The sequence below is a fragment of the Oncorhynchus keta genome, chromosome 2 (genome assembly GCF_023373465.1).
Source record: "Oncorhynchus keta strain PuntledgeMale-10-30-2019 chromosome 2, Oket_V2, whole genome shotgun sequence".
In the NCBI taxonomy this organism is placed as follows: domain Eukaryota; kingdom Metazoa; phylum Chordata; class Actinopteri; order Salmoniformes; family Salmonidae; genus Oncorhynchus; species Oncorhynchus keta.
The window spans coordinates 81,655,120-81,677,778 of NC_068422.1; the positions used below are offsets into that span (position 1 = coordinate 81,655,120).

The 22,659-nt window shown below is 46.7% G+C and overlaps 1 protein-coding gene and 1 long non-coding RNA gene across 5 annotated transcripts in view; both read left to right on the forward strand.

Moving 5' to 3' along the window:
- LOC118381325 (talin-2-like) overlaps positions 1 to 22,659 on the forward strand; it is a 146,772-nt gene that overhangs the window by 58,826 nt on the left and 65,287 nt on the right. The window contains exons 3-18 of the mRNA XM_052485071.1: positions 249 to 346; positions 885 to 1,014; positions 1,128 to 1,280; positions 2,182 to 2,324; positions 4,020 to 4,147; positions 4,504 to 4,567; positions 5,135 to 5,239; positions 8,448 to 8,603; positions 16,282 to 16,383; positions 16,606 to 16,682; positions 17,705 to 17,885; positions 18,078 to 18,191; positions 18,723 to 18,831; positions 19,681 to 19,889; positions 20,930 to 21,028; positions 21,207 to 21,374. Of these exons, the coding sequence (XP_052341031.1) occupies positions 249 to 346; positions 885 to 1,014; positions 1,128 to 1,280; positions 2,182 to 2,324; positions 4,020 to 4,147; positions 4,504 to 4,567; positions 5,135 to 5,239; positions 8,448 to 8,603; positions 16,282 to 16,383; positions 16,606 to 16,682; positions 17,705 to 17,885; positions 18,078 to 18,191; positions 18,723 to 18,831; positions 19,681 to 19,889; positions 20,930 to 21,028; positions 21,207 to 21,374 (2,036 nt within the window). The remainder of the gene's footprint in view (positions 1 to 248; positions 347 to 884; positions 1,015 to 1,127; positions 1,281 to 2,181; positions 2,325 to 4,019; positions 4,148 to 4,503; positions 4,568 to 5,134; positions 5,240 to 8,447; positions 8,604 to 16,281; positions 16,384 to 16,605; positions 16,683 to 17,704; positions 17,886 to 18,077; positions 18,192 to 18,722; positions 18,832 to 19,680; positions 19,890 to 20,929; positions 21,029 to 21,206; positions 21,375 to 22,659) is intronic.
- Positions 21,605 to 22,535, forward strand: LOC127913236 (uncharacterized). 4 transcript variants are annotated; one of them, XR_008085404.1, is made up of 4 exons: positions 21,605 to 21,657; positions 21,729 to 22,008; positions 22,052 to 22,303; positions 22,354 to 22,535. It is a non-coding gene; the product is annotated as an uncharacterized LOC127913236 (long non-coding RNA). The 4 variants fall into 4 exon arrangements; XR_008085403.1 differs by having other exon boundaries at positions 21,615 to 21,685; XR_008085407.1 differs by having other exon boundaries at positions 21,615 to 21,685; positions 22,052 to 22,275.

Sequence of the window (22,659 nt, forward strand, 5' to 3'; positions counted from 1 at the left end):
AGACATACAAGCGACAGAGGCCACGTTCAAATTCCTTTATAGACCATCCTTCCTTAACAGGTGAAAGCAAGGGCACCACGGGGCTTTCATCTGTACAGTCATGTCTTAGCACTGAGTACTTCAAGGAAGGGAGGATGCACTTCGGAAGAATTAGAATGGTACCTGCTTCTCAACACTAGAAACAAGGGCTTAGAAATGCATCATTCATCCTATTGCTAATGGTAACTTCTATTCCTATTGTCTTCCAGCCTCAGACTACGGTCTGTTCCTTTCTGATGAGGACCCCAGGAAAGGCATCTGGCTGGAGTCAGGAAGAACTCTGGATTATTACATGCTGCGGAATGGGGTAAAAACCTACCTAAAGCATACCTTCTGTAACCCTTAGTAATCTGACCAGTCCGATACTGTAGCGAGGGTTCTCTGCTGTAGCGAGGGTTGTCTACTGTAGCGAAGGTTCTTTGTAGTTGTTGCCATGGAGAAAGTATTTAAAGTATGAGAATCACATACTGTAACACACACACTGACACTATTCTTGATTGAAGTCGGTCCTCAAAGATCACACTCACCAAACATGTTCATAGGGTGTGTTTTCCATTGGTATTTCCTCTCTAGACAAATGCTGTGTTTTTAAAGCAGGGTGAAGTACCAGACCTGTTGGAATGACAGAGTATGTAGTTCAGAGGAAAATCTTTTTCATATTGCTGTGTGCGAGAAATTAGAGTTGTGGGGATGGAATAGGCAACTGTTAAATGAGATTTTCTGCCCTCCGTTCATCCCTCTCGCCTTCGACTGGCTAAATGTTTGATCACTCGCTCTACTTTTTGCCACATTCACAGTTTATATTTTGCTCTCCCTCCCTCTCCCTCCCTCTCCCTCCCTCTCAGGATATCCTTGAATACAAGAAGAAACAGAGGCCATTGAAGATCAAGATGCTGGATGGAGCTGTGAAAACCATCATGGTGGACGACTCCAAAACAGTGGGAGAGCTGCTAGTGACGATATGCAGTAGAATAGGTGAGTGGTCCATTATTTGTAAAAACACCTGGATTACATGATTTGTTTTAACACCTGTCATTAGGAGAGCCAGTGGTTTGAGGTTGTCTGAAAGCTTTCCCCTGTGAGTTCAGGAATCACCAACTACGAGGAGTACTCTCTGATCCAGGAGGTAATGGAGGAGAAGAAGGAGGATGGGACGGGCACCCTGAAGAAAGACAGGACTCTGCTCCGAGATGAGAGGAAGATGGAGAAACTCAAAGCCAAGCTTCACACAGACGACGACTGTGAGTTTAGGCCAACTTCACTTATTATTTTAAAATCCTTGTGAACTATAGGGCCTCAGTTGAGGCTAAACATCTTTAGCAGACGCTCTTATCCAGAGAAATTGGGTTTAAGTGCCTTGCTCAAGGGCACATGAACAGAATGTTCACCTTGTCGCTTGGGGATTCAAACCAGTGACCTTTCGGTTACTGGCCAACGCTCTTAACCACGAGGCTCCCTGCCATCTCTACAAATTGCCACTAGTTCTGGGAACATGTTGATACTGAAGCCAATTTAATTTCCCTTATGGTCATTTTTTTATAATTCAACCGATCATATGAGCCAAATATGTTTTGAATAAAGTTGGCAGTAACATGATGATTTAGTTAGCTAAATTGCATCTGCTATCCTTGAAGGTATTGCTCTGTCTGTTCTGAAAATAGATATTGATACATCTACGTGTTTCATAAGAGTTTGGACAGAAGCAACATTATTTGCCTGTTATTGATTTGACTGACATTTTTGTTTAAGGTATTATTTGAATAGTGATTTGAGGTTGGATTCTGTTATCGCACATCAACTTGTATGTTCCTCCTTTGTTCCTGAGCGGTAGTGTCCATTTCTCATGGCCGTCTGTCTTTGCCTGAACACTTCACAGCAGGCCTACAGGCCATGGACAAGGCAGCTCCTCTCCAGCCTCTAGTTATTGGCACATCCATCAAACTGATGGGCAGCTTTACACCACTATTGACATTATCACTACCCCCCTTCAGGGGAACACTGACGCCAACATGGATTTTGGTTTTATAAAATATTGAGTTACCCCTTGGGTTGACTATAATGGAGAGAATTATGCTTAGATTTTTAAGTTTATTGGGGTCAGAATCTGCATTTACGAGTTAATATCTGTGTGTGTGTGTTTAGTGAACTGGCTTGACCACAGCAGAACGTTCCGTGAGCAGGGGGTGGAGGAGACCGAAACTCTTCTGCTCAGGAGGAAGTTCTTCTACTCAGACCAGAACGTGGACTCACGAGACCCGGTCCAGCTCAACCTGCTCTACGTCCAGGTCTGACCCTCACCGCGGTCTCTCCTCTCCTTCTGCTTTTAACACGTCTTCTGTCCTTTCCTTTCCACTTCTCTTTTCATCCTTCCCTCCTACTCTTTTCTTACTCTCTCCCGCCCCTCTCCTTCCCTCTCTTTTCATCCTTCCCTCCTCTGTTGTACTTCTCCTCTGTTGTACTTCTCCTCTGTTGTAAGTTGTACTTCTCCTCTGTTGTACTTTTCCTCTGTTGTACTTCTCCTCTGTTGTACTTCTTCACTCTCCCTCACTTCTCCTCTCTCTCCCTGTTGTACTTCTCCTCTGTTGTACTTCTCCTCTGTTGTACCCTCTCCTTCCTCTGTTGTACTTTCCTCTCCCATGCCTTCCTCCTCTGTTGTACTTCTCCTCTGTTGTACTTCTCCTCTGTTGTACTTCCTCTGTTGTACTTCTCCTCTGTTGTACTTCTCCTCTGTTGTACTTCTCCTCTGTTGTACTTCTCCTCTGTTGTACTTCTCCTCTGTTGTACTTCTCCTCTGTTGTACTTCTCCTCTGTTGTACTTCTCCTCTGTTGTACTTCCTCTGGTGTACTTCTCCTCTGTGTACTTCTCCTCTGTTGTACTTCTCCTCTGGTGTACTTCTCCTCTGGTGTACTCCCTCTGTCTGTACTTCTCCTCTGGTGTACTTCTCCTCTGTTGTACTTCTCCTCTGGTGTACTTCTCCTCTGGTGTACTTCTCCTCTGGTGTACTTCTCCTCTGGTGTACTTCTCCTCTGGTGTACTTCTCCTCTGGTGTACTTCTCCTCTGTTGTACTTGCCCTGCATAGTAGTCAGCAATTAAGCTCTTCACCAGAAACATGCTGTAATGGATGAATGTTGATGGATAGAGAACATCTGTTATTCCATTTTTTGTTTCCTTTTATAATAATAATTGAACACACACACACACAGTCAGGGCTGGTGCTTCACACTCTGATGTGCCTCATTATCAACACCACAAGGACAAGGTGTGTGTACACGCATGTATATTTTCCTGCATTTCTAAATCATTAGTCAGTGCATTTGCGATGTATTGTATTTTGATGTATGCAGCTGGCATATTGAATTTGTGTCATTGTCAAGTCATGGTGGGACTGGGACCCTATTCCCTTGTCTGCTGACAGTGTCCTTTTCTGTGTGACATTTGGTCCCAGGGGTCCTGCCTAGTCTTTAACACACCTCTGCTCTTCCTCAAAAGGACTAAAGCACCACTTCCATTGCTAGTCATGTTGTGCTGTCTGTGTGTTGTAGTGTGTGTAAATGGCTGTGAGAGATGGTTCAGTCAGATAAAGGATCTGGTTCAATAAGTAGGTATATGAGACTCAGCAGGCTCTCTTCTTGACTCATTATTCTCTGTATGAGAGTTGTCTCGATCAGGCTGATGGGCTTTACAACATTAAGGGATCAGGGTTGAGATGAGGTCATTAGAGGTACTAGTGCTAGACGTCTTTTGTTTTGATAGGTCACCATGGTTGGGGTCAGTTCCATCATTTCAGGAAGTGAATTGTTTTCCAGTCAAGAATGTAAAGAAACTGGAGTCAGCCGCTCCATATTACTAGTGATATATTGGGTTTCATCTTCATCTCTTACCATTCCAGAATTAAAACAGCCTTGGAGAACTTTGAGTGGCTCGCGTCTCTTATGATGGTGATTATATTAAATGTGTGTGTGTTTATCTCTCTCCCAGGCACGAGATGACATCCTAAATGGTTCTCACCCTGTGTCCTTCGACAAGGCCTGTGAGTTTGCAGGGATTCAGGCTCAGATCCAGTTTGGGCCGCACATAGAACACAAACACAAGCCTGGATTCCTAGAGTAAGCTTCACTTCCTTCTGAAGACTAAGGCGAAGGGAAAGTGGGATACCTAGTTAGTTGTACAACTGAATGCATTCAACTGAAATGTGTCTTCTGCCTTTAACCCAACCCCTCTGAATCAGGGGAAGGATGATGATGAACATGGTGATGATGATTTTTATCATGGTGATGCTATTCAATACAATGAAGACATATTGCTGGAAGGAATGTATTACTTCAGGGTACTGATAGAAATCTGTTTTCATAATACAATTCCTCACCATATTAAATGGGGTTTTGTTGTTTTAAACCAGCAGACTTTTCATGGTTTTATGTATGAACTCTCAACCTGTACCTACCTTACCTATCTATTTTAGCCTCAAGGAGTTTCTACCTAAAGAATATATCAAGCAGCGAGGGAATGAAAAGAAAATCTTTCAGGTTGGTCCAGTTTGTTTATGAATCTTATAGAAGTAGATATTGGGGCGGCAGGTAGCCTAGTGGTTAGAGCGTTGGGCCAGTAACCAAAAGGTTGCTAGATCGAATCTGTCGTTCTGCCCCTGAACAAGGAGGTTCACCCACTGTTCCTAGGCCGTTATTATAAATAAGAATTTGTTCTTAACTGACTTGCCTAGTTAAATAAAGGTTAAATAAATAACAATATATTGCCATTTTATCTTCAATTAATTTGCTTGTTTCTTGTTTAATTATTTATAACTTTTGGTTCCTATTCTGTCAATTTCTTAGTCCCATACAACTGCTGATAGTCTAAATAAAAGTAGAACCCTGGTGGTTCAAGCACTGAATGCTGATTGGCTGAAAGCCATGGTATATGAGACCGTATACCGCAGGTATACGTTTGTAGCCAGTTTATAATGGCAATAAGGCACCTCTGGATATATGGCTAATATACCACGGCTAAGGGCTGTTCTTATGCACGACACAACGCAGAGCACCCCATCGTGCCTTTCTGCTTTAATATATTCTATTCTATTTTCAAACTCTCAGGACCACAAGAACTGTGGTGAGATGACAGAGATAGAAGCTAAAGTAAAGTACGTGAAGCTAGCCAGGTCCCTAAGGACATACGGAGTGTCTTTCTTCCTGGTGAAGGTAAGATTGTGTGTGTGTGTGTGTGTGTGTGTGTGTGTGTGAAGCACTAGCAGGTGCAGAAATGAGTGGGTTACAGCTGAATATCAGTAGCTTTTCATGTTGTTGCAACACCAAGGCCTCGTTGCACTCTTTCATATCAGAGGAATGTCTTCTCTTTGGAGTGGACAGAATCCAATCCCACCTGAGCATTAGGTTTAAGACCAACCAGATGACTGAAATATGCTCATCTGGCTTCAACCAAACTACATGTTTCCTAGCCTGGTCCCTGATCTATTTGTGCAGTCTTGCCAGCAACAAGCATAGGAGTTGGCTAGTACTGTACAAATAAGATCAAGTACCAGGCTAGAAAACTGACCGCATCATTATTCAGACTCCAGAGTCACACTTTCCTAGTTAAGAAATGGCAGAGCAACACAAGGCAGTGTGGTAATGATTTAAATGAATTAGACTGAGGAAATATTGCACGTTTTGGCACACCCATTAATCTTATGTTTATGTGAGCTAAACAAAAGTGTTAGACACATTTCTTACAAATTCTTCATATCTGGATACAGACGTTTGAGTCGGAGTTAAAGCAATACGTAGAAGTGATGAACAAGAAACCTTTTGATTCAAACACATCCCACAATGAGAAGGTAATATAAAGACAAAAGTCATAGTTGATGGATTTAAATGGCTCTGGTTAAGCTGGTAGAACTGTAGCAAAGCAGTGAACACTAACTTACTCCCATCATCATCACCTCTGTGAGGTTCATTGTGTTCCTGGAAAGTGACCGTGTGCCTGCAGCCTGTGCACTGGAGTGTGGCGTAATGATTACTTCCCTGTGAGCAGGGAGAGAGCGCGAGGGAGGGAGACAGAGAGCAAGCCCGTCACCCCTCCAGCTCCCCTGGTCCCCCTGCCCGTCACCCCTCCAGCTCCCCTGGTCCCCTGCCCGTCACCCCTCCAGCTCCCCTGATTCCCCCCGCCCGTCACACCTCCAGCTCCCCTGGTCCCCCCGCCCGTCACCCCTCCAGCTCCCCTTGTCCCCCCGCCCGTCACCCCTCCAGCTCCCCTTGTCCCCCCGCCCGACACCCCTCCAGCTCCCCTGGTCCCCCGCCCCTCACCCCTCCAGCTCCCCTGGTCCCCCGCCCCTCACCCTCCAGCTCCCCTGGTCCCCCGCCCCTCACCCCTCCAGCTCCCCTGGACCTCCCGCCCGTCACCCCTCCAGCTCCCCTGGTCCCCCCGCCCGTCACCCCTCCAGCTCCCCTGGTCCCCCGCCCGTCACCCCTCCAGCTCCCCTGGATCTCCTGCCCCTAACCCCTCCAGCTCCCCTGATCCCCCGCCCGTCACCCCTCCAGCTCCCCTGGTCCCCCTGCCCCTAACCCCTCCAGCTCCCCTGATCCCCCGCCCGTCACCCCTCCAGCTCCCCTGGTCCCCCGCCCGTCACCCCTCCAGCTCCCCTTGTCCCCCGCCCGTCACCTCCAGCTCCCCTTGTCCCCCGCCCGTCATACCTCCAGCTCCCTGGTCCCCCGCCCGTCACCCCTCCAGCTCCCCTGGTCCCCCGCCCGTCACCCCCTCCAGCTCCCCTGGTCCCCCGCCCGTCACCCTCCCTCCAGCTCCCCTGGTCCCCCGCCCGTCACCCTTCCAGCTCCCCCTGGTCCCCCGCCCTCACCCCCTCCAGCTCCCCTGGTCCCTCCGCCCGTCACCCCTCCAGCTCCCCTGATCCCCCGCCCGTCACCCCTCCAGCTCCCCTGGTCCCCCTGCTCCCCTGGAACCCCTCCAGCTCCCCTGATCCCCCCCGCCCGTCACCCCTCCAGCTCCCCTGATCCCCCGCCCGTCACCCCTCCAGCTCCCCTGGACCTCCGCCCGTCACCCCTCCAGCTCCCCTGGACCTCCCGCCCGTCACCCCTCCAGCTCCCCTGGACCTCCCGCCCGTCACCCCTCCAGCTCCCCTGGACCTCCCGCCCGTCACCCCTCCAGCTCCCCTGGACCTCCCGCCCGTCACCCCTCCAGCTCCCCTGGACCTCCCGCCCGTCACCCCTCCAGCTCCCCTGGACCTCCCGCCCGTCACCCCTCCAGCTCCCCTGGACCTCCCGCCCGTCACCCCTACAGCTCCCCTGGACCTCCCGCCCGTCACACCTCCAGCTCCCCTGATTCCCCCCGCCCGTCACACCTCCAGCTCCCCTTGTCCCCCCGCCCGTCACCCCTCCAGCTCCCCTTGTCCCCCCGCCCGTCACCCCTCCAGCTCCCCTGGTCCCCCGCCCGTCACCCCTCCAGCTCCCTGGTCCCCCGACCGTCACCCTCCAGCTCCCCTTGTCCCCCGCCCGTCATACCTCCAGCTCCCCTGGTCCCCCGCCCGTCACCCCTCCAGCTCCCCTTGTCCCCTCCAGGTCCCCCCCAGCCCGTCACCCCTCCAGCTCCCCTTGTCCCCCGCCCGTCAGCTCCCCTTGTCCCCTCCAGCTCCCCTGGTCCACCTCCAGCCCTGGTCCACCCCCCTCCAGCTCCCCTGGTCCCCCGCCCGTCACCCCTCCAGCTCCCCTGGTCCCCCGCCCATCACCCCTCCAGCTCCAGGTCCCTTGTCACCCCTCCAGCTCCCCTGTCCCCCGCCCGTCACCCTCCAGCTCCCCTGGTCCCCCTGCCCCTAACCCCTCCAGCTCCCCTGGTCCCCTGCCCCTAACCCCTCCAGCTCCCTGGTCCCCCTGCCCCTAACCCCTCCAGCTCCCCTGGTCCCCCACCCGTCACCCTCCAGCTCCCCTGGTCCCCCGCCCCGTCAAACCTCCAGCTCCCCTTGTCCCCCGCCCGTCATACCTCCAGCTCCCCTGGTCCCCCGCCCTCACCCCTCCAGCTCCCCTGGTCCCCCCGCCCCTCTCCCTTCCAGCTCCCCTGGTCCCTCCCCCCTCTCCCTTCCAGCTCCCCTGGTCCCCCGCCCCTCTCCCTTCCAGCTCCCCTGGTCCCCCCGCCCCTCTCCCTTCCAGCTCCCCTGGTCCCTCCCGCCCCTCTGCCCTCCAGCTCCCCTGAAGCTTTGTCCATTGTTTTCTATTGACTGTTTGTTTGTATTAGAAGATTAATAGTATGAATTTGTTGCGTATTCTCCACTGTTCTCTGAGTGTTAGTTGTTGCTTATTCTCCCATTGTTCCCCAATAAGGTTTTGTTGCTTATTCTTCATCATTCTCCAATAGGCTTTTGTTGCTTAATATTTCCCATTGTTCTGTCACGCTGTTTTATAGGAGAAGATGAAGAGTAAGAATAAGCTGGTCCCCAGGCTGTTGGGGATAACCAAAGAGTCAGTGATGAGGGTGGAGGAGAAGACCAAAGACGTGGTGCAGGAGTGGCCCCTCACCACTGTAAAGAGATGGGCCGCCTCGCCCAAGAGCTTCACCCTGGTGAGAACCCCAGCGTGCGTGGGTGCGTGGGTGCGTGGGTGCGTGGGTGCGTGTGTGCGTGCGTGTGTGCGTGTGTGTGTGTGTGTGTGTCTGTCTGGTAAGACTCCCTTCCTCAGTGCTGCCGCCTCCACTTCCTATAGTCCACTAGAAGACTGACAGGGTCCACAGAGACCTCTTGTATATTTTACACGCAAACACCAATCCATTATCTGCCCTCTAACATGTATGTCCGTTGTGCTGTATTTCTTAGGTAGATCACACATAGGTAGACTCTCTCTAAATGAAATGTTCATCTGAATGTTTCTCTTCTCATAAACAATTAGTATGAAGACTCTTCTCGTCACTCATTCAATTGTTCAACTTATTATATTGAACAAACCCCCTTTGTCTTGCCTGACTGCCCTTTGTGACTTTACTAAGAGTCAGTAACTAAAGAAATGCCTAATCTAGAATATCTATCTTTGTAGACATGCCGTCTTTACCAACACTCAATTGAATTAATCGTCTCTGTGTTGGTACAGTTCAGGAATGTTCCCTCTGTGTAGTAGCCCCATATTCCCTTTAAAATGCACTACTTTTGACCGGAGGGAATATGGTGCCATCTGGCATGCAGCCCCTGTACCTTGAAGCTGTTGGAAATTAAACTGTACCTTTTGGTGAATGCTTTGAAATATATTCCTAGAATTTTATTCAACCAATCATGGTTATTCCTTTGTGGGGATTCTTTCATCCATTTTCAAACCCCTGTTGGCAGGGTCAGATCAGTTTCATATTCTAAAAGATGATGTCCAGAAATATGACTAAAGAGTATAGAAGGATATTCTATGGAATGTCTCCTGATATTTAACCTCCGAAGTGATTTTCTTCTTTCCCCACACAGATTATTCCATGTGAAGTGTGCCTTTATATGACAATAACTGTAATTGGTTTAATGGCTACAGCCTGACAGTGGCTACAGCCTGCTAGCAGTTTGATGTCTAGGCTCCAGCAGCTCAATGTCTGGCGTCTGTTATAAATAACTCATTCCATACGTTCACATGAATCCCCACACACTGAGCCAAGTCCTCTATGTAAACTCATTCCATACGTTCACATTAATCCCCACACACTGAGCCAAGTCCTCTATGTAAACTCATTCCATACGTTCACATGAATCCCCACACACTGAGCCAAGTCCTCTATGTAAACTCATTCCATACGTTCACATTAATCCCCACACACTGAGCCAAGTCCTCTATGTAAACTCATTCCATACGTTCACATGAATCCCCACACACTGAGCCAAGTCCTCTATGTAAACTCATTCCATACGTTCACATGAATCCCCACACACTGAGCCAAGTCCTCTATGTAAACTCATTCCATACGTTCACATTAATCCCCACACACTGAACCAAGTCCTCTATGTAAACTCAGTAAACTCATTCCATACGTTCACATGAATCCCCACACACTGAGCCAAGTCCTCTATGTAAACTCATTCCATACGTTCACATGAATCCCCACACACTGAGCCAAGTCCTCTATGTAAACTCATTCCATACGTTCACATTAATCCCCACACACTGAGCCAAGTCCTCTATGTAAACTCATTCCATACGTTCACATGAATCCCCACACACTGAGCCAAGTCCTCTATGTAAACTCATTCCATACGTTCACATGAATCCCCACACACTGAGCCAAGTCCTCTATGTAAACTCATTCCATACGTTCACATGAATCCCCACACACTGAGCCAAGTCCTCTATGTAAACTCATTCCATACGTTCACATGAATCCCCACACACTGAGCCAAGTCCTCTATGTAAACTCATTCCATACGTTCACATGAATCCCCACACACTGAGCCAAGTCCTCTATGTAAACTCATTCCATACGTTCACATGAATCCCCACACACTGAGCCAAGTCCTCTATGTAAACTCATTCCATACGTTCACATGAATCCCCACACACTGAGCCAAGTCCTCTATGTAAACTCATTCCATGACGTTCACATGAATCCCCACACACTGAGCCAAGTCCTCTATGTAAACTCATTCCATACGTTCACATGAATCCCCACACACTGAGCCAAGTCCTCTATGTAAACTCATTCCATACGTTCACATGAATCCCCACACACTGAGCCAAGTCCTCTATGTAAACTCATTCCATACATTCACATGAATCCCCACACACTGAGCCAAGTCCTCTATGTAAACTCATTCCATACGTTCACATGAATCCCCACACACTGAGCCAAGTCCTCTATGTAAACTCAGTCCATACGTTCACATGAATCCCCACACACTGAGCCAAGTCCTCTATGTAAACTCATTCCATACGTTCACATGAATCCCCACACACTGAGCCAAGTCCTCTATGTAAACTCATTCCATACGTTAACATTAATCCCCACACACATTAATCCCCACACACTGAGCCAAGTCCTAAACTCATGTAACGTTCACATTAATCCCCACACACTGAGCCAAGTCCTCTATGTAAACTCATTCCATACGTTCACATGAATCCCCACACACTGAGCCAAGTCCTCTATGTAAACTCATTCCATACGTTCACATTAATCCCCACACACTGAGCCAAGTCCTCTATGTAAACTCATTCCATACGTTCACATGAATCCCCACACACTGAGCCAAGTCCTCTATGTAAACTCATTCCATACGTTCACATTAATCCCCACACACTGAGCCAAGTCCTCTATGTAAACTCATTCCATACGTTCACATGAATCCCCACACACTGAGCCAAGTCCTCTATGTAAACTCATTCCATACGTTCACATGAATCCCCACACACTGAGCCAAGTCCTCTATGTAAACTCATTCCATACGTTCACATGAATCCCCACACACTGAGCCAAGTCCTCTATGTAAACTCATTCCATACGTTCACATTAATCCCCACACACTGAGCCAAGTCCTCTATGTAAACTCATTCCATACGTTCACATTAATCCCCACACACTGAGCCAAGTCCTCTATGTAAACTCATTCCATACGTTCACATTAATCCCCACACACTGAGCCAAGTCCTCTATGTAAACTCATTCCATACGTTAACATTAATCCCCACACACTGAGCCAAGTCCTCTATGTAAACTCATTCCATACGTTCACATGAATCCCCACACACTGAGCCAAGTCCTCTATGTAAACTCATTCCATACGTTAACATTAATCCCCACACACTGAGCCAAGTCCTCTATGTAAACTCATTCCATACGTTCACATGAATCCCCACACACTGAGCCAAGTCCTCTATGTAAACTCATTCCATACGTTCACATGAATCCCCACACACTGAGCCAAGTCCTCTATGTAAACTCATTCCATACGTTCACATTAATCCCCACACACTGAGCCAAGTCCTCTATGTAAACTCATTCCATACGTTCACATGAATCCCCACACACTGAGCCAAGTCCTCTATGTAAACTCATTCCATACGTTCACATGAATCCCCACACACTGACACACTGAGCCAAGTCCTCTATGTAAACTCATTCCATACGTTCACATGAATCCCCACACACTGAGCCAAGTCCTCTATGTAAACTCATTCCATACGTTCACATGAATCCCCACACACTGAGCCAAGTCCTCTATGTAAACTCATTCCATACGTTCACATGAATCCCCACACACTGAGCCAAGTCCTCTATGTAAACTCATTCCATACGTTCACATGAATCCCCACACACTGAGCCAAGTCCTCTATGTAAACTCATTCCATACGTTCACATTAATCCCCACACACTGAGCCAAGTCCTCTATGTAAACTCATTCCATACGTTCACATGAATCCCCACACACTGAGCCAAGTCCTCTATGTAAACTCATTCCATACGTTCACATGAATCCCCACACACTGAGCCAAGTCCTCTATGTAAACTCATTCCATACGTTCACATGAATCCCCACACACTGAGCCAAGTCCTCTATGTAAACAAATGACAAGCGAAACCACTGCAGTAATTGGGATCTTGCTTTGAATGTTATTCCAGTAAGAGGTGCTGTATACAGTTTGCCATTAGCCGGAGCATTTGTCATGAACCTCTGTGTGTTATTCCAGTTTGAGATGCAGCATTTGTCATGAATCTGTGTGTTATTCCAGTGTGAGATGCAGCATTTGTCATGAACCTCTGTGTTATTCCAGTTTGAGATGCAGCGTTTGTCATGAACCTCTGTGTGTTATTCCAGTGTGAAATGCAGCATTTGGCGTTGCTGGCCTGTGTTTGACTGTTGTAGGATTTGGTATGAAGCCGTGTGTGTTTGCCTCTGGTAGGGATGTATAGGATTTGGTATGAAGCCGTGTGTGTTTGCCTCTGGTAGGGATGTATAGGATTTGGTATGAAGCTGTGTGTGTTTGCCTCTGGTAGGGATGTATAGGATTTGGTATGAAGCCGTGTGTGTTTGCCTCTGGTAGGGATGTATAGGATTTGGTATGAAGCCTGGTGTGTTTGCCTCTGGTAGGGATGTATAGGATTTGGTATGAAGCTGTGTGTGTTTGCCTCTGGTAGGGATGTATAGGATTTGGTATGAAGCCGTGTGTGTTTGCCTCTGGTAGGGATGTATAGGATTTGGTATGAAGCCGTGTGTGTTTGCCTCTGGTAGGGATGTATAGGATTTGGTATGAAGCTGTGTGTGTTTGCCTCTGGTAGGGATGTATAGGATTTGGTATGAAGCTGTGTGTGTTTGCCTCTGGTAGGGATGTATAGGATTTGGTATGAAGCTGTGTGTGTTTGCCTCTGGTAGGGATGTATAGGATTTGGTATGAAGCTGTGTGTGTTTGCCTCTGGTAGGGATGTATAGGATTTGGTATGAAGCCTGTGTGTGTTTGCCTCTGGTAGGGATGTATAGGATTTGAAGCTGTGTGTTTGAAGGTATGAAGTGTGTGTTTGCCTCTGGTAGGGATGTATAGGATTTGGTATGAAGCCTGTGTGTGTTTGCCTCTGGTAGGGATGTATAGGATTTGGTATGAAGCCGTGTGTGTTTGCCTCTGGTAGGGATGTATAGGATTTGGTATGAAGCTGTGTGTGTTTGCCTCTGGTAGGGATGTATAGGATTTGGTATGAAGCTGTGTGTGTTTGCCTCTGGTAGGGAGGGATGTATAGGATTTGGTAGGGATGAAGCTGTGAAGTGTGTTTGCCTCTGGTAGGGATGTATAGGATTTGGTATGAAGCCTGTGTGTGTTTGCCTCTGGTAGGGATGTATAGGATTTGGTATGAAGCCGTGTGTGTTTGCCTCTGGTAGGGATGTATAGGATTTGGTATGAAGCCTGTAGGGTGTGTTTGCCTCTGGTAGGGATGTATAGGATTTGGTATGAAGCTGTGTGTGTTTGCCTCTGGTAGGGATGTATAGGATTTGGTATGAAGCTGTGTGTGTTTGCCTCTGGTAGGGATGTATAGGATTTGGTATGAAGCCTGTGTGTGTTTGCCTCTGGTAGGGATGTATAGGATTTGGTATGAAGCTGTGTGTGTTTGCCTCTGGTAGGGATGTATAGGATTTGGTATGAAGCCTGTGTGTTTGCCTCTGGTAGGGATGTATAGGATTTGGTATGAAGCTGTGTGTGTTTGCCTCTGGTAGGGATGTATAGGATTTGGTATGAAGCCTGTGTGTGTTTGCCTCTGGTAGGGATGTATAGGATTTGGTATGAAGCCTGTGTGTGTTTGCCTCTGGTAGGGATGTATAGGATTTGGTATGAAGCCGTGTGTGTTTGCCTCTGGTAGGGATGTATAGGATTTGGTATGAAGCTGTGTGTGTTTGCCTCTGGTAGGGATGTATAGGATTTGGTATGAAGCTGTGTGTGTTTGCCTCTGGTAGGGATGTATAGGATTTGGTATGAAGCTGTGTGTGTTTGCCTCTGGTAGGGATGTATAGGATTTGGTATGAAGCTGTGTGTGTTTGCCTCTGGTAGGGATGTATAGGATTTGGTATGAAGCCGTGTGTGTTTGCCTCTGGTAGGGATGTATAGGATTTGGTATGAAGCTGTGTGTGTTTGCCTCTGGTAGGGATGTATAGGATTTGGTATGAAGCTGTGTGTGTTTGCCTCTGGTAGGGATGTATAGGATTTGGTATGAAGCCGTGTGTGTTTGCCTCTGGTAGGGATGTATAGGATTTGGTATGAAGCCTGGTGTGTTTGCCTCTGGTAGGGATGTATAGGATTTGGTATGAAGCTGTGTGTGTTTGCCTCTGGTAGGGATGTATAGGATTTGGTATGAAGCTGTGTGTGTTTGCCTCTGGTAGGGATGTATAGGATTTGGTATGAAGCTGTGTGTGTTTGCCTCTGGTAGGGATGTATAGGATTTGGTATGAAGCTGTGTGTGTTTGCCTCTGGTAGGGATGTATAGGAATTGGTATGAAGCTGTGTGTGTTTGCCTCTGGTAGGGATGTATAGGATTTGGTATGAAGCCTGTGTGTGTTTGCCTCTGGTAGGGATGTATAGGATTTGGTATGAAGCCTGTGTGTGTTTGCCTCTGGTAGGGATGTATAGGATTTGGTATGAAGCCTGTGTGTGTTTGCCTCTGGTAGGGATGTATAGGATTTGGTATGAAGCTGTGTGTGTTTGCCTCTGGTAGGGATGTATAGGAATTGGTATGAAGCTGTGTGTGTTTGCCTCTGGTAGGGATGTATAGGATTTGGTATGAAGCTGTGTGTGTTTGCCTCTGGTAGGGATGTATAGGATTTGGTATGAAGCTGTGTGTGTTTGCCTCTGGTAGGGATGTATAGGATTTGGTATGAAGCTGTGTGTGTTTGCCTCTGGTAGGGATGTATAGGATTTGGTATGAAGCCTGTGTGTGTTTGCCTCTGGTAGGGATGTATAGGATTTGGTATGAAGCTGTGTGTGTTTGCCTCTGGTAGGGATGTATAGGATTTGGTATGAAGCCTGGTGTGTTTGCCTCTGGTAGGGATGTATAGGATTTGGTATGAAGCCTGGTGTGTTTGCCTCTGGTAGGGATGTATAGGATTTGGTATGAAGCCGTGTGTGTTTGCCTCTGGTAGGGATGTATAGGATTTGGTATGAAGCCTGGTGTGTTTGCCTCTGGTAGGGATGTATAGGATTTGGTATGAAGCCGTGTGTGTTTGCCTCTGGTAGGGATGTATAGGATTTGGTATGAAGCCTGGTGTGTTTGCCTCTGGTAGGGATGTATAGGATTTGGTATGAAGCTGTGTGTGTTTGCCTCTGGTAGGGATGTATAGGATTTGGTATGAAGCTGTGTGTGTTTGCCTCTGGTAGGGATGTATAGGATTTGGTATGAAGCTGTGTGTGTTTGCCTCTGGTAGGGATGTATAGGATTTGGTATGAAGCTGTGTGTGTTTGCCTCTGGTAGGGATGTATAGGATTTGGTATGAAGCCTGGTGTGTTTGCCTCTGGTAGGGATGTATAGGATTTGGTATGAAGCCGTGTGTGTTTGCCTCTGGTAGGGATGTATAGGATTTGGTATGAAGCTGTGTGTGTTTGCCTCTGGTAGGGATGTATAGGATTTGGTATGAAGCCGTGTGTGTTTGCCTCTGGTAGGGATGTATAGGATTTGGTATGAAGCTGTGTGTGTTTGCCTCTGGTAGGGATGTATAGGAATTGGTATCATCCTCTGTTTGTCTGTCTGTTGTAGGCGTTTGTATTAGTCCGGTATAAAATGCTATATTTGGTATGGACCTCTGCTGTAGGATTTTGGGGAGTACCAGGAGAGCTACTACTCAGTCCAGACCACTGAGGGAGAACAAATCTCTCAGCTCATCGCTGGATACATCGACATCATCCTCAAAAAGGTGAGTTTAGGAAACCATTTCCCATCGCAGCTAGATTAACCACTTGTTAAAGTGAGGGACATTGCTCTAGAAAACATCAATACTCCCATGCATGTCCAAATAGTTATGCCTAAACCTACCTGCCAATCATGTGTTGCCTTTTAGAGATGGAATAGCCATTGTCACCTTTGTGAACCAAATGTCACTTTGTGAATTTCTCTCTCTTTGTCTCTGTCTCTGTAGAAGCAAAGTAAAGACCGTTTTGGTTTAGAAGGAGATGAAGAATCCACCATGCTGGAAGAATCCGTCTCCCCTAAGAAGTATGTGAACTGTTATATAATGCTCAGCAACACACACTAGTAGTGTCGTACAGACCAGGGTCGTGTTCATTAGGGCATGCAACAGAAAACATTTCAAAATGTAAAAGAGGGTTTATTATTGGCGAGATCCAGGTAGTCTCGCCTGTTTTTGTCCGTTCAGTGGCTAATGAAGCCAACATGGTCTCAGTCCCATTTATGTTCCAGCTATAATGTATAGATCTCATAAATACACCTGACTGTACACATGAACACTTCCCCTCAGTGAGGATAGTATTGCCCCTTAGATCAACTTCCTCTGTTGGAGATTCACTTTTTCTCCGTTCTCTCCATCCGCATAAACAACATTTTTATCTGAACTTCCCTAATTACACGCGTATTAGTCCCTTTATCTACATAGAGCTGTCGTTAAATTACGTAAGCTGTTTTCCTGTCTAGTCTCAATTGATGTTTCCGTTCCTGTACTGAGGGAATATTGGCCTTGATAGTGTCCCAAATTGCTCCCTATTTAGTGCATTACTTTTGGCCAGAGCCCTATGTGCCCTGATCAAAAGTAGCACACTAATGAGGGAATAGGGTGCCATTTGAGACGCATACCTTGTGTTGTTCCCTTATCTGGGCCAGTCAGTGTGGAGGATAGCATAGAGGGCCTAAGGGAAGACACCTGCATTAATACTGCAAACTCACAGGAAACCAAACCTGGAAGGCTTCATCTGAAGAATAACAGAGTCTTGTTCCTGGAAGAACACAATGAAGGTTTGATGTCGGCCGTGGTTCCTGTTAGCACCACACACACACACACACACCACACACACACACACACACACACACCGAGTCTTGCAAACAGACACCACCATCCTTCGATAGTTGGACCACCTGTGGATGGGAATGGTGATGCTGTCACCTGAAATGCTATCGATAATTACGTGATGAATATTAAGTATCACAGATGCGTCTTTTTGAAAATCATCCACAGACCATAGTTAATTCATGTAGAATTTGTCTGTTTATCTGCGTGTTTCCAGGTCGACGATCCTGCAGCAGCAGTTTAACCGCGTGGGTCGTGTGGAGCATGGCTCTGTGGCTCTACCAGGGGTGATCAGGTCTGGCTCTATAGGAGCAGAGTCTCTCAGCATGGGCACCATGCCTTCTGCACAGCAACAGGTCATCATGGGACAGATGCACCGAGGACACATGCCACCACTGGTGAGAGCAGGAATGCAATGTTACATGTTCTCTCTTGCACACACACACTCTTTCTGCCCCTCTTCTTTCTGTTTCTCTCTCCACCTTTCTCTCTCTCTCACACATCCTCTTTTAAAATGTATCTCTCTCTCCATCTCATATCTCTATACGTGTTCATTAAATATTAATCATGTCTGTGTTTATTCTCTCCAGAGCTCGGCCCAGCAGGCCCTGATGGGGACCATCAACACCAGTATGCAGGCAGTACAGCAGGCACAGGCTGATCTGGGGGAGGTGGACAACCTGCCTCCTCTGGGACAGGACATGGTGTGGACACACACACGCACGCACGCACACGCACACACACGTCTCCACTGGGACAGGACATGGTGTGGACACACACACACACACATTTGTCTCCACTGGGACAGGACATGCTGAGGAGGACATATAACAGCATACTGACCGTCACACACAGACAAGCACACACAGCACTCAGTTAATTTCACGCCCTATTAACTTATAATTAAGTTGTTAATACTCTTAAAGCTTCTGATCCAAATCTTTACATTTTATATTGTAATTTTCTGACGTTGGGTTTTTATGCTTAACGGCATGTTTAATGTAACACTCCTTAAAATAAATGTAACCACGTCTCTGCTCACCCTAGTGCTCTTCCCTCAATGCCATTCTCCCTGCTTCAGCTCCTAGATCACCATTCATCCTCCAACTCCCATCCTGACTTTCTGATGTTTCATTCTTCTTATTTACCTGTATATTCTGCAATTCAGCTTTTAGCTGCCAAGTACCACCTTCATGTGATAATTCTGATGAACCAGTACCATCTCTCTCCTCCAGGCGTCCAAGGTGTGGATCCAGAACAAGGTGGATGAGTCCAAACATGAGATCCACTCCCAGGTGGACGCCATCACCGCAGGAACAGCTTCTGTGGTCAACCTCACCGCTGGTACGTGGCTTTGGGATGACTCAGGAAATGACATGATGTTCAATGGAAGAGCTGGATATTCCAGTGCTGTTGAAGTGACAGAAGGTTTTGAGCTTACATTTTTACAAGCATTTTTATATCTCGCGCTTTTAAATTATTCACACTTAACATTTTTCAAGTTAACGACTTGGTTTTCATTATGTGTAAATCTACAGTAATGGTGAACTGGTATCCATTATAATGTGTACTAGTGGGCCATGCGAGCTGGCAGTATTCTTCATATCATTGGTTTGGTTCCATGCTGAACCCAGCCAAGGGACAGTCAGTGCTTCAACTATCTGTTTCAATATAAGGGGACTTCCCTGCTCTGTTGTCCAGTAGCAATCAGAGAAGAGTGCTGATATAGGATCAGTTTGGCCTTTCAGACCATCGTATAGTGAATGAGATGACATGGACCAGGGGTCCTGATCCTGGACCAGCGTTCTGAGATGCTTTATACGGTCCCTGACCCTTTCCCCTTTTATCTAAACTTCTGGTCATTCCCACCAGCAGTCTCATGTCTAAACAGAATGATCTAATGTGACATGCTGAATTGACTGGCTGAGTGTAACATGGGTATATGTTTGACACATACTGGCTCACTGTACTGCACCCTGTTAAGTACCCAGAGGACAGGCCAGAAGGGCTTGAGATGGTTAACTTGGCTCTCTTTATCTCTCTATCTCTGTCTCGTTTTTTCATTCTCCTTCTCTATCCTCTGCCTCTTTCCATCCCCACTCTCTTTCTCTTTCGCTTACTATACTCTATTCCCTCTGCCTCTCTCTGCTCTCTCGTCCCCTCCCCTCCTTCCTCCCTCCCTCCCTCTTATAGGTGACCCGACAGACACAGACTACACCGCAGTGGGCTGTGCCATCACCACCATCTCCTCCAACCTGACAGAGATGTCTAAGGGTGTGAAGCTACTGGCTGCTCTTATAGAGGACGACACGGGTGGAAGCAATGACCTTATGGGTGCCGCTAGGAACCTTGCTGGGGCCGTCTCTGACCTGCTCAAGGCTGTGGAGCCTGCCTCCGTAGAGGTGAGACAGGGCTGGCGGAGGCAGATGCCTCAGCACTGGTCCAGGAGAGCCTAGAGTGTTTACGGGCTTTTGTTCCAGCTTAGTGCAAAGCAAGCACACTTGAAACAAAAGCCTTCAGATTGGCCTACTATGGCTTTCCGTGGCCAGAGTTCTATACCAACAATGCTTTACCCCAACACCTGTGGTATCTGAAGAGCACAAGATTCTAGCTTCTACACATGATTCAATGTTCTAGACTTACTTGGACCTCTCATTAAGTTCCATTGTCCCTGATATAAGGCATTTTATATTCTCTTTAGTAACAGAACAAACATCACAGTTGATCTTTCCCAGTTGTATTGCCTGTAAAGAGAGGGTAACAGAAGGCTGTAGAGTGTGTTAGGTTTGACCTCTGATTGATTGGAGGTGTTTATACTGTACTTATCACTAATGCACCACTGGCCTCAATAATACCAACTGAGCTCCTACTGTATTCATATGGTGGCGCTCCTCCCAGTTACAAGGCTTAATTTGATTAATATTTCCCTTTTTTAGGGAGTGTGTCATGTGTTGGCTGTCTATTGTATTCCTGCCCTCATGTCTGAATAGAGACAGATGGCCAGAGACCGACAGCCAGGCAGAACCATAACAAAATATGTCCATTTGTGCTATTCACCCTTCCTTTGCTACTGTGTGTGTTGTTCACGTTGAACAAAACAAATGCTGGTGAGGATAATTCTCATGTGAATGATTCATCACTGCCATGTTGAATAATGGATTTCACATAGACCTGCACCTGCAGGCCCAGTTCACTATGCTCACAGTGTTCTCTTCAAGGCCAGTTGGGATAATAATGCTTTTGGGAGATTCTGTCTTGACAATATGAAAATACCCTGATGTGGATTCAGAAATACAGTAGCTCATCTAAGCTAGTCTGGTGTGTCGACCTTCTGGGGCTAAGTGTAGATGCTGAGCCAGCTGTAATTTAGGTCTACCTACCGTAGACCCCACGTGGGCTAACCCTTGTGCCATAGCTGTACTCTGACTTCCTGTTCCCTCAGCCCCGTCAGACAGTGCTGAGTGCAGCAGGCAGTATAGGCCAGGCCAGTGGGGACCTGCTGCTTCAGATAGGAGAGAACGAGTCAGACGAGAGGTTCCAGGTAAGAGTTTTTGTTTATTTTCACTTTTTCTCATTACAACCTTTCACATGCGATTCAGACTCAGCACATTTAGAGGGATTATTCTGCAGTTGCACCCAATCCGAATTTCAAGCGTAACCTCTGCTTATGAGAATTTATTAAGAGGGATGGACATGAATAATGGTGATGACCATTTCAGGAGGTGCTGATGATCCTGGCCAAGGCGGTGGCCAACGCGGCAGCCATGATGGTGCTGAAGGCTAAGAACGTGGCCCAGGTGGCAGACGACACGGTCCTACAGAACAGAGTCATCGCTGCTGCCACGCAGTGTGCCCTCTCCACCTCCCAGCTGGTGGCCTGTGCCAAGGTACAACACTGTAGACCTTTCACACACTCCCACTGACTTATCATCATGATGAGAAGGATGTGAGAGGGGGAAAGGTTTGTGGCAGTGCTGCGGTGGATAATTCAACAACAGTAGCTATGATTCTTCCACTTCAATAACCCCAGGTAAAGTTAGTAACTTCAATAACCCCAGGTAAAGTTAGTAACTTCAATAACCCCAGGTAAAGTTACTAACTTCATTAACCCCAGGTAAAGTTACTAACTTCAATAACCCCAGGTAAAGTTACTAACTTCAATAACCCCAGGTAAAGTTACTAACTTCAATAACCCCAGGTAAAGTTACTAACTTCAAAACCCCAGTTACTAACTTCAATAGGTAAAGTTACTAACTTCAATAACCCCAGGTAAAGTTACTAACTTCAATAACCCCAGGTAAAGTTACTAACTTCAATAACCCCAGGTAAAGTTACTAACTTCAATAACCCCAGGTAAAGTTACTAACTTCAATAACCCCAGGTAAAGTTACTAACTTCAATAACCCCAGGTAAAGTTACTAACTTCAATAACCCCAGGTAAAGTTACTAACTTCAATAACCCCAGGTAAAGTTACTAACTTCAATAACCCCAGGTAAAGTTACTAACTTCAATAACCCCAGGTAAAGTTACTAACTTCAGGTAAAGTTACTAACTTAACCCCAGGTAAAGTTACTAACTTCAATAACCCCAGGTAAAGTTACTAACTTCAATAACCCCAGGTAAAGTTACTAACTTCAATAACCCCAGGTAAAGTTACTAACTTCAATAACCCCAGGTAAAGTTACTAACTTCAATAACCCCAGGTAAAGTTACTAACTTCAATAACCCCAGGTAAAGTTACTAACTTCAATAACCCCAGGTAAAGTTACTAACTTCAATAACCCCAGGTAAAGTTACTAACTTCAATAACCCCAGGTAAAGTTACTAACTTCAATAACCAGGTAAGGTAAAGTTACTAACCCCAGGTAAAGTTACTAACTTCAATAACCCCAGGTAAAGTTACTAACTTCAATAACCCCAGGTAAAGTTACTAACTTCAATAACCCCAGGTAAAGTTACTAACTTCAATAACCCCAGGTAAAGTTACTAACTTCAATAACCCCAGGTAAAGTTACTAACTTCAATAACCCCAGGTAAAGTTACTAACTTCAATAATATACACGTAGATGTTCAAGTGTTTTTCATCTTACATGTTTTGTTTACTTCATATTTTTTCCTTTGTTTCTCTTTTAACACATTCACTCATTTTTCTCATTTTTCTCCTTCCTCTC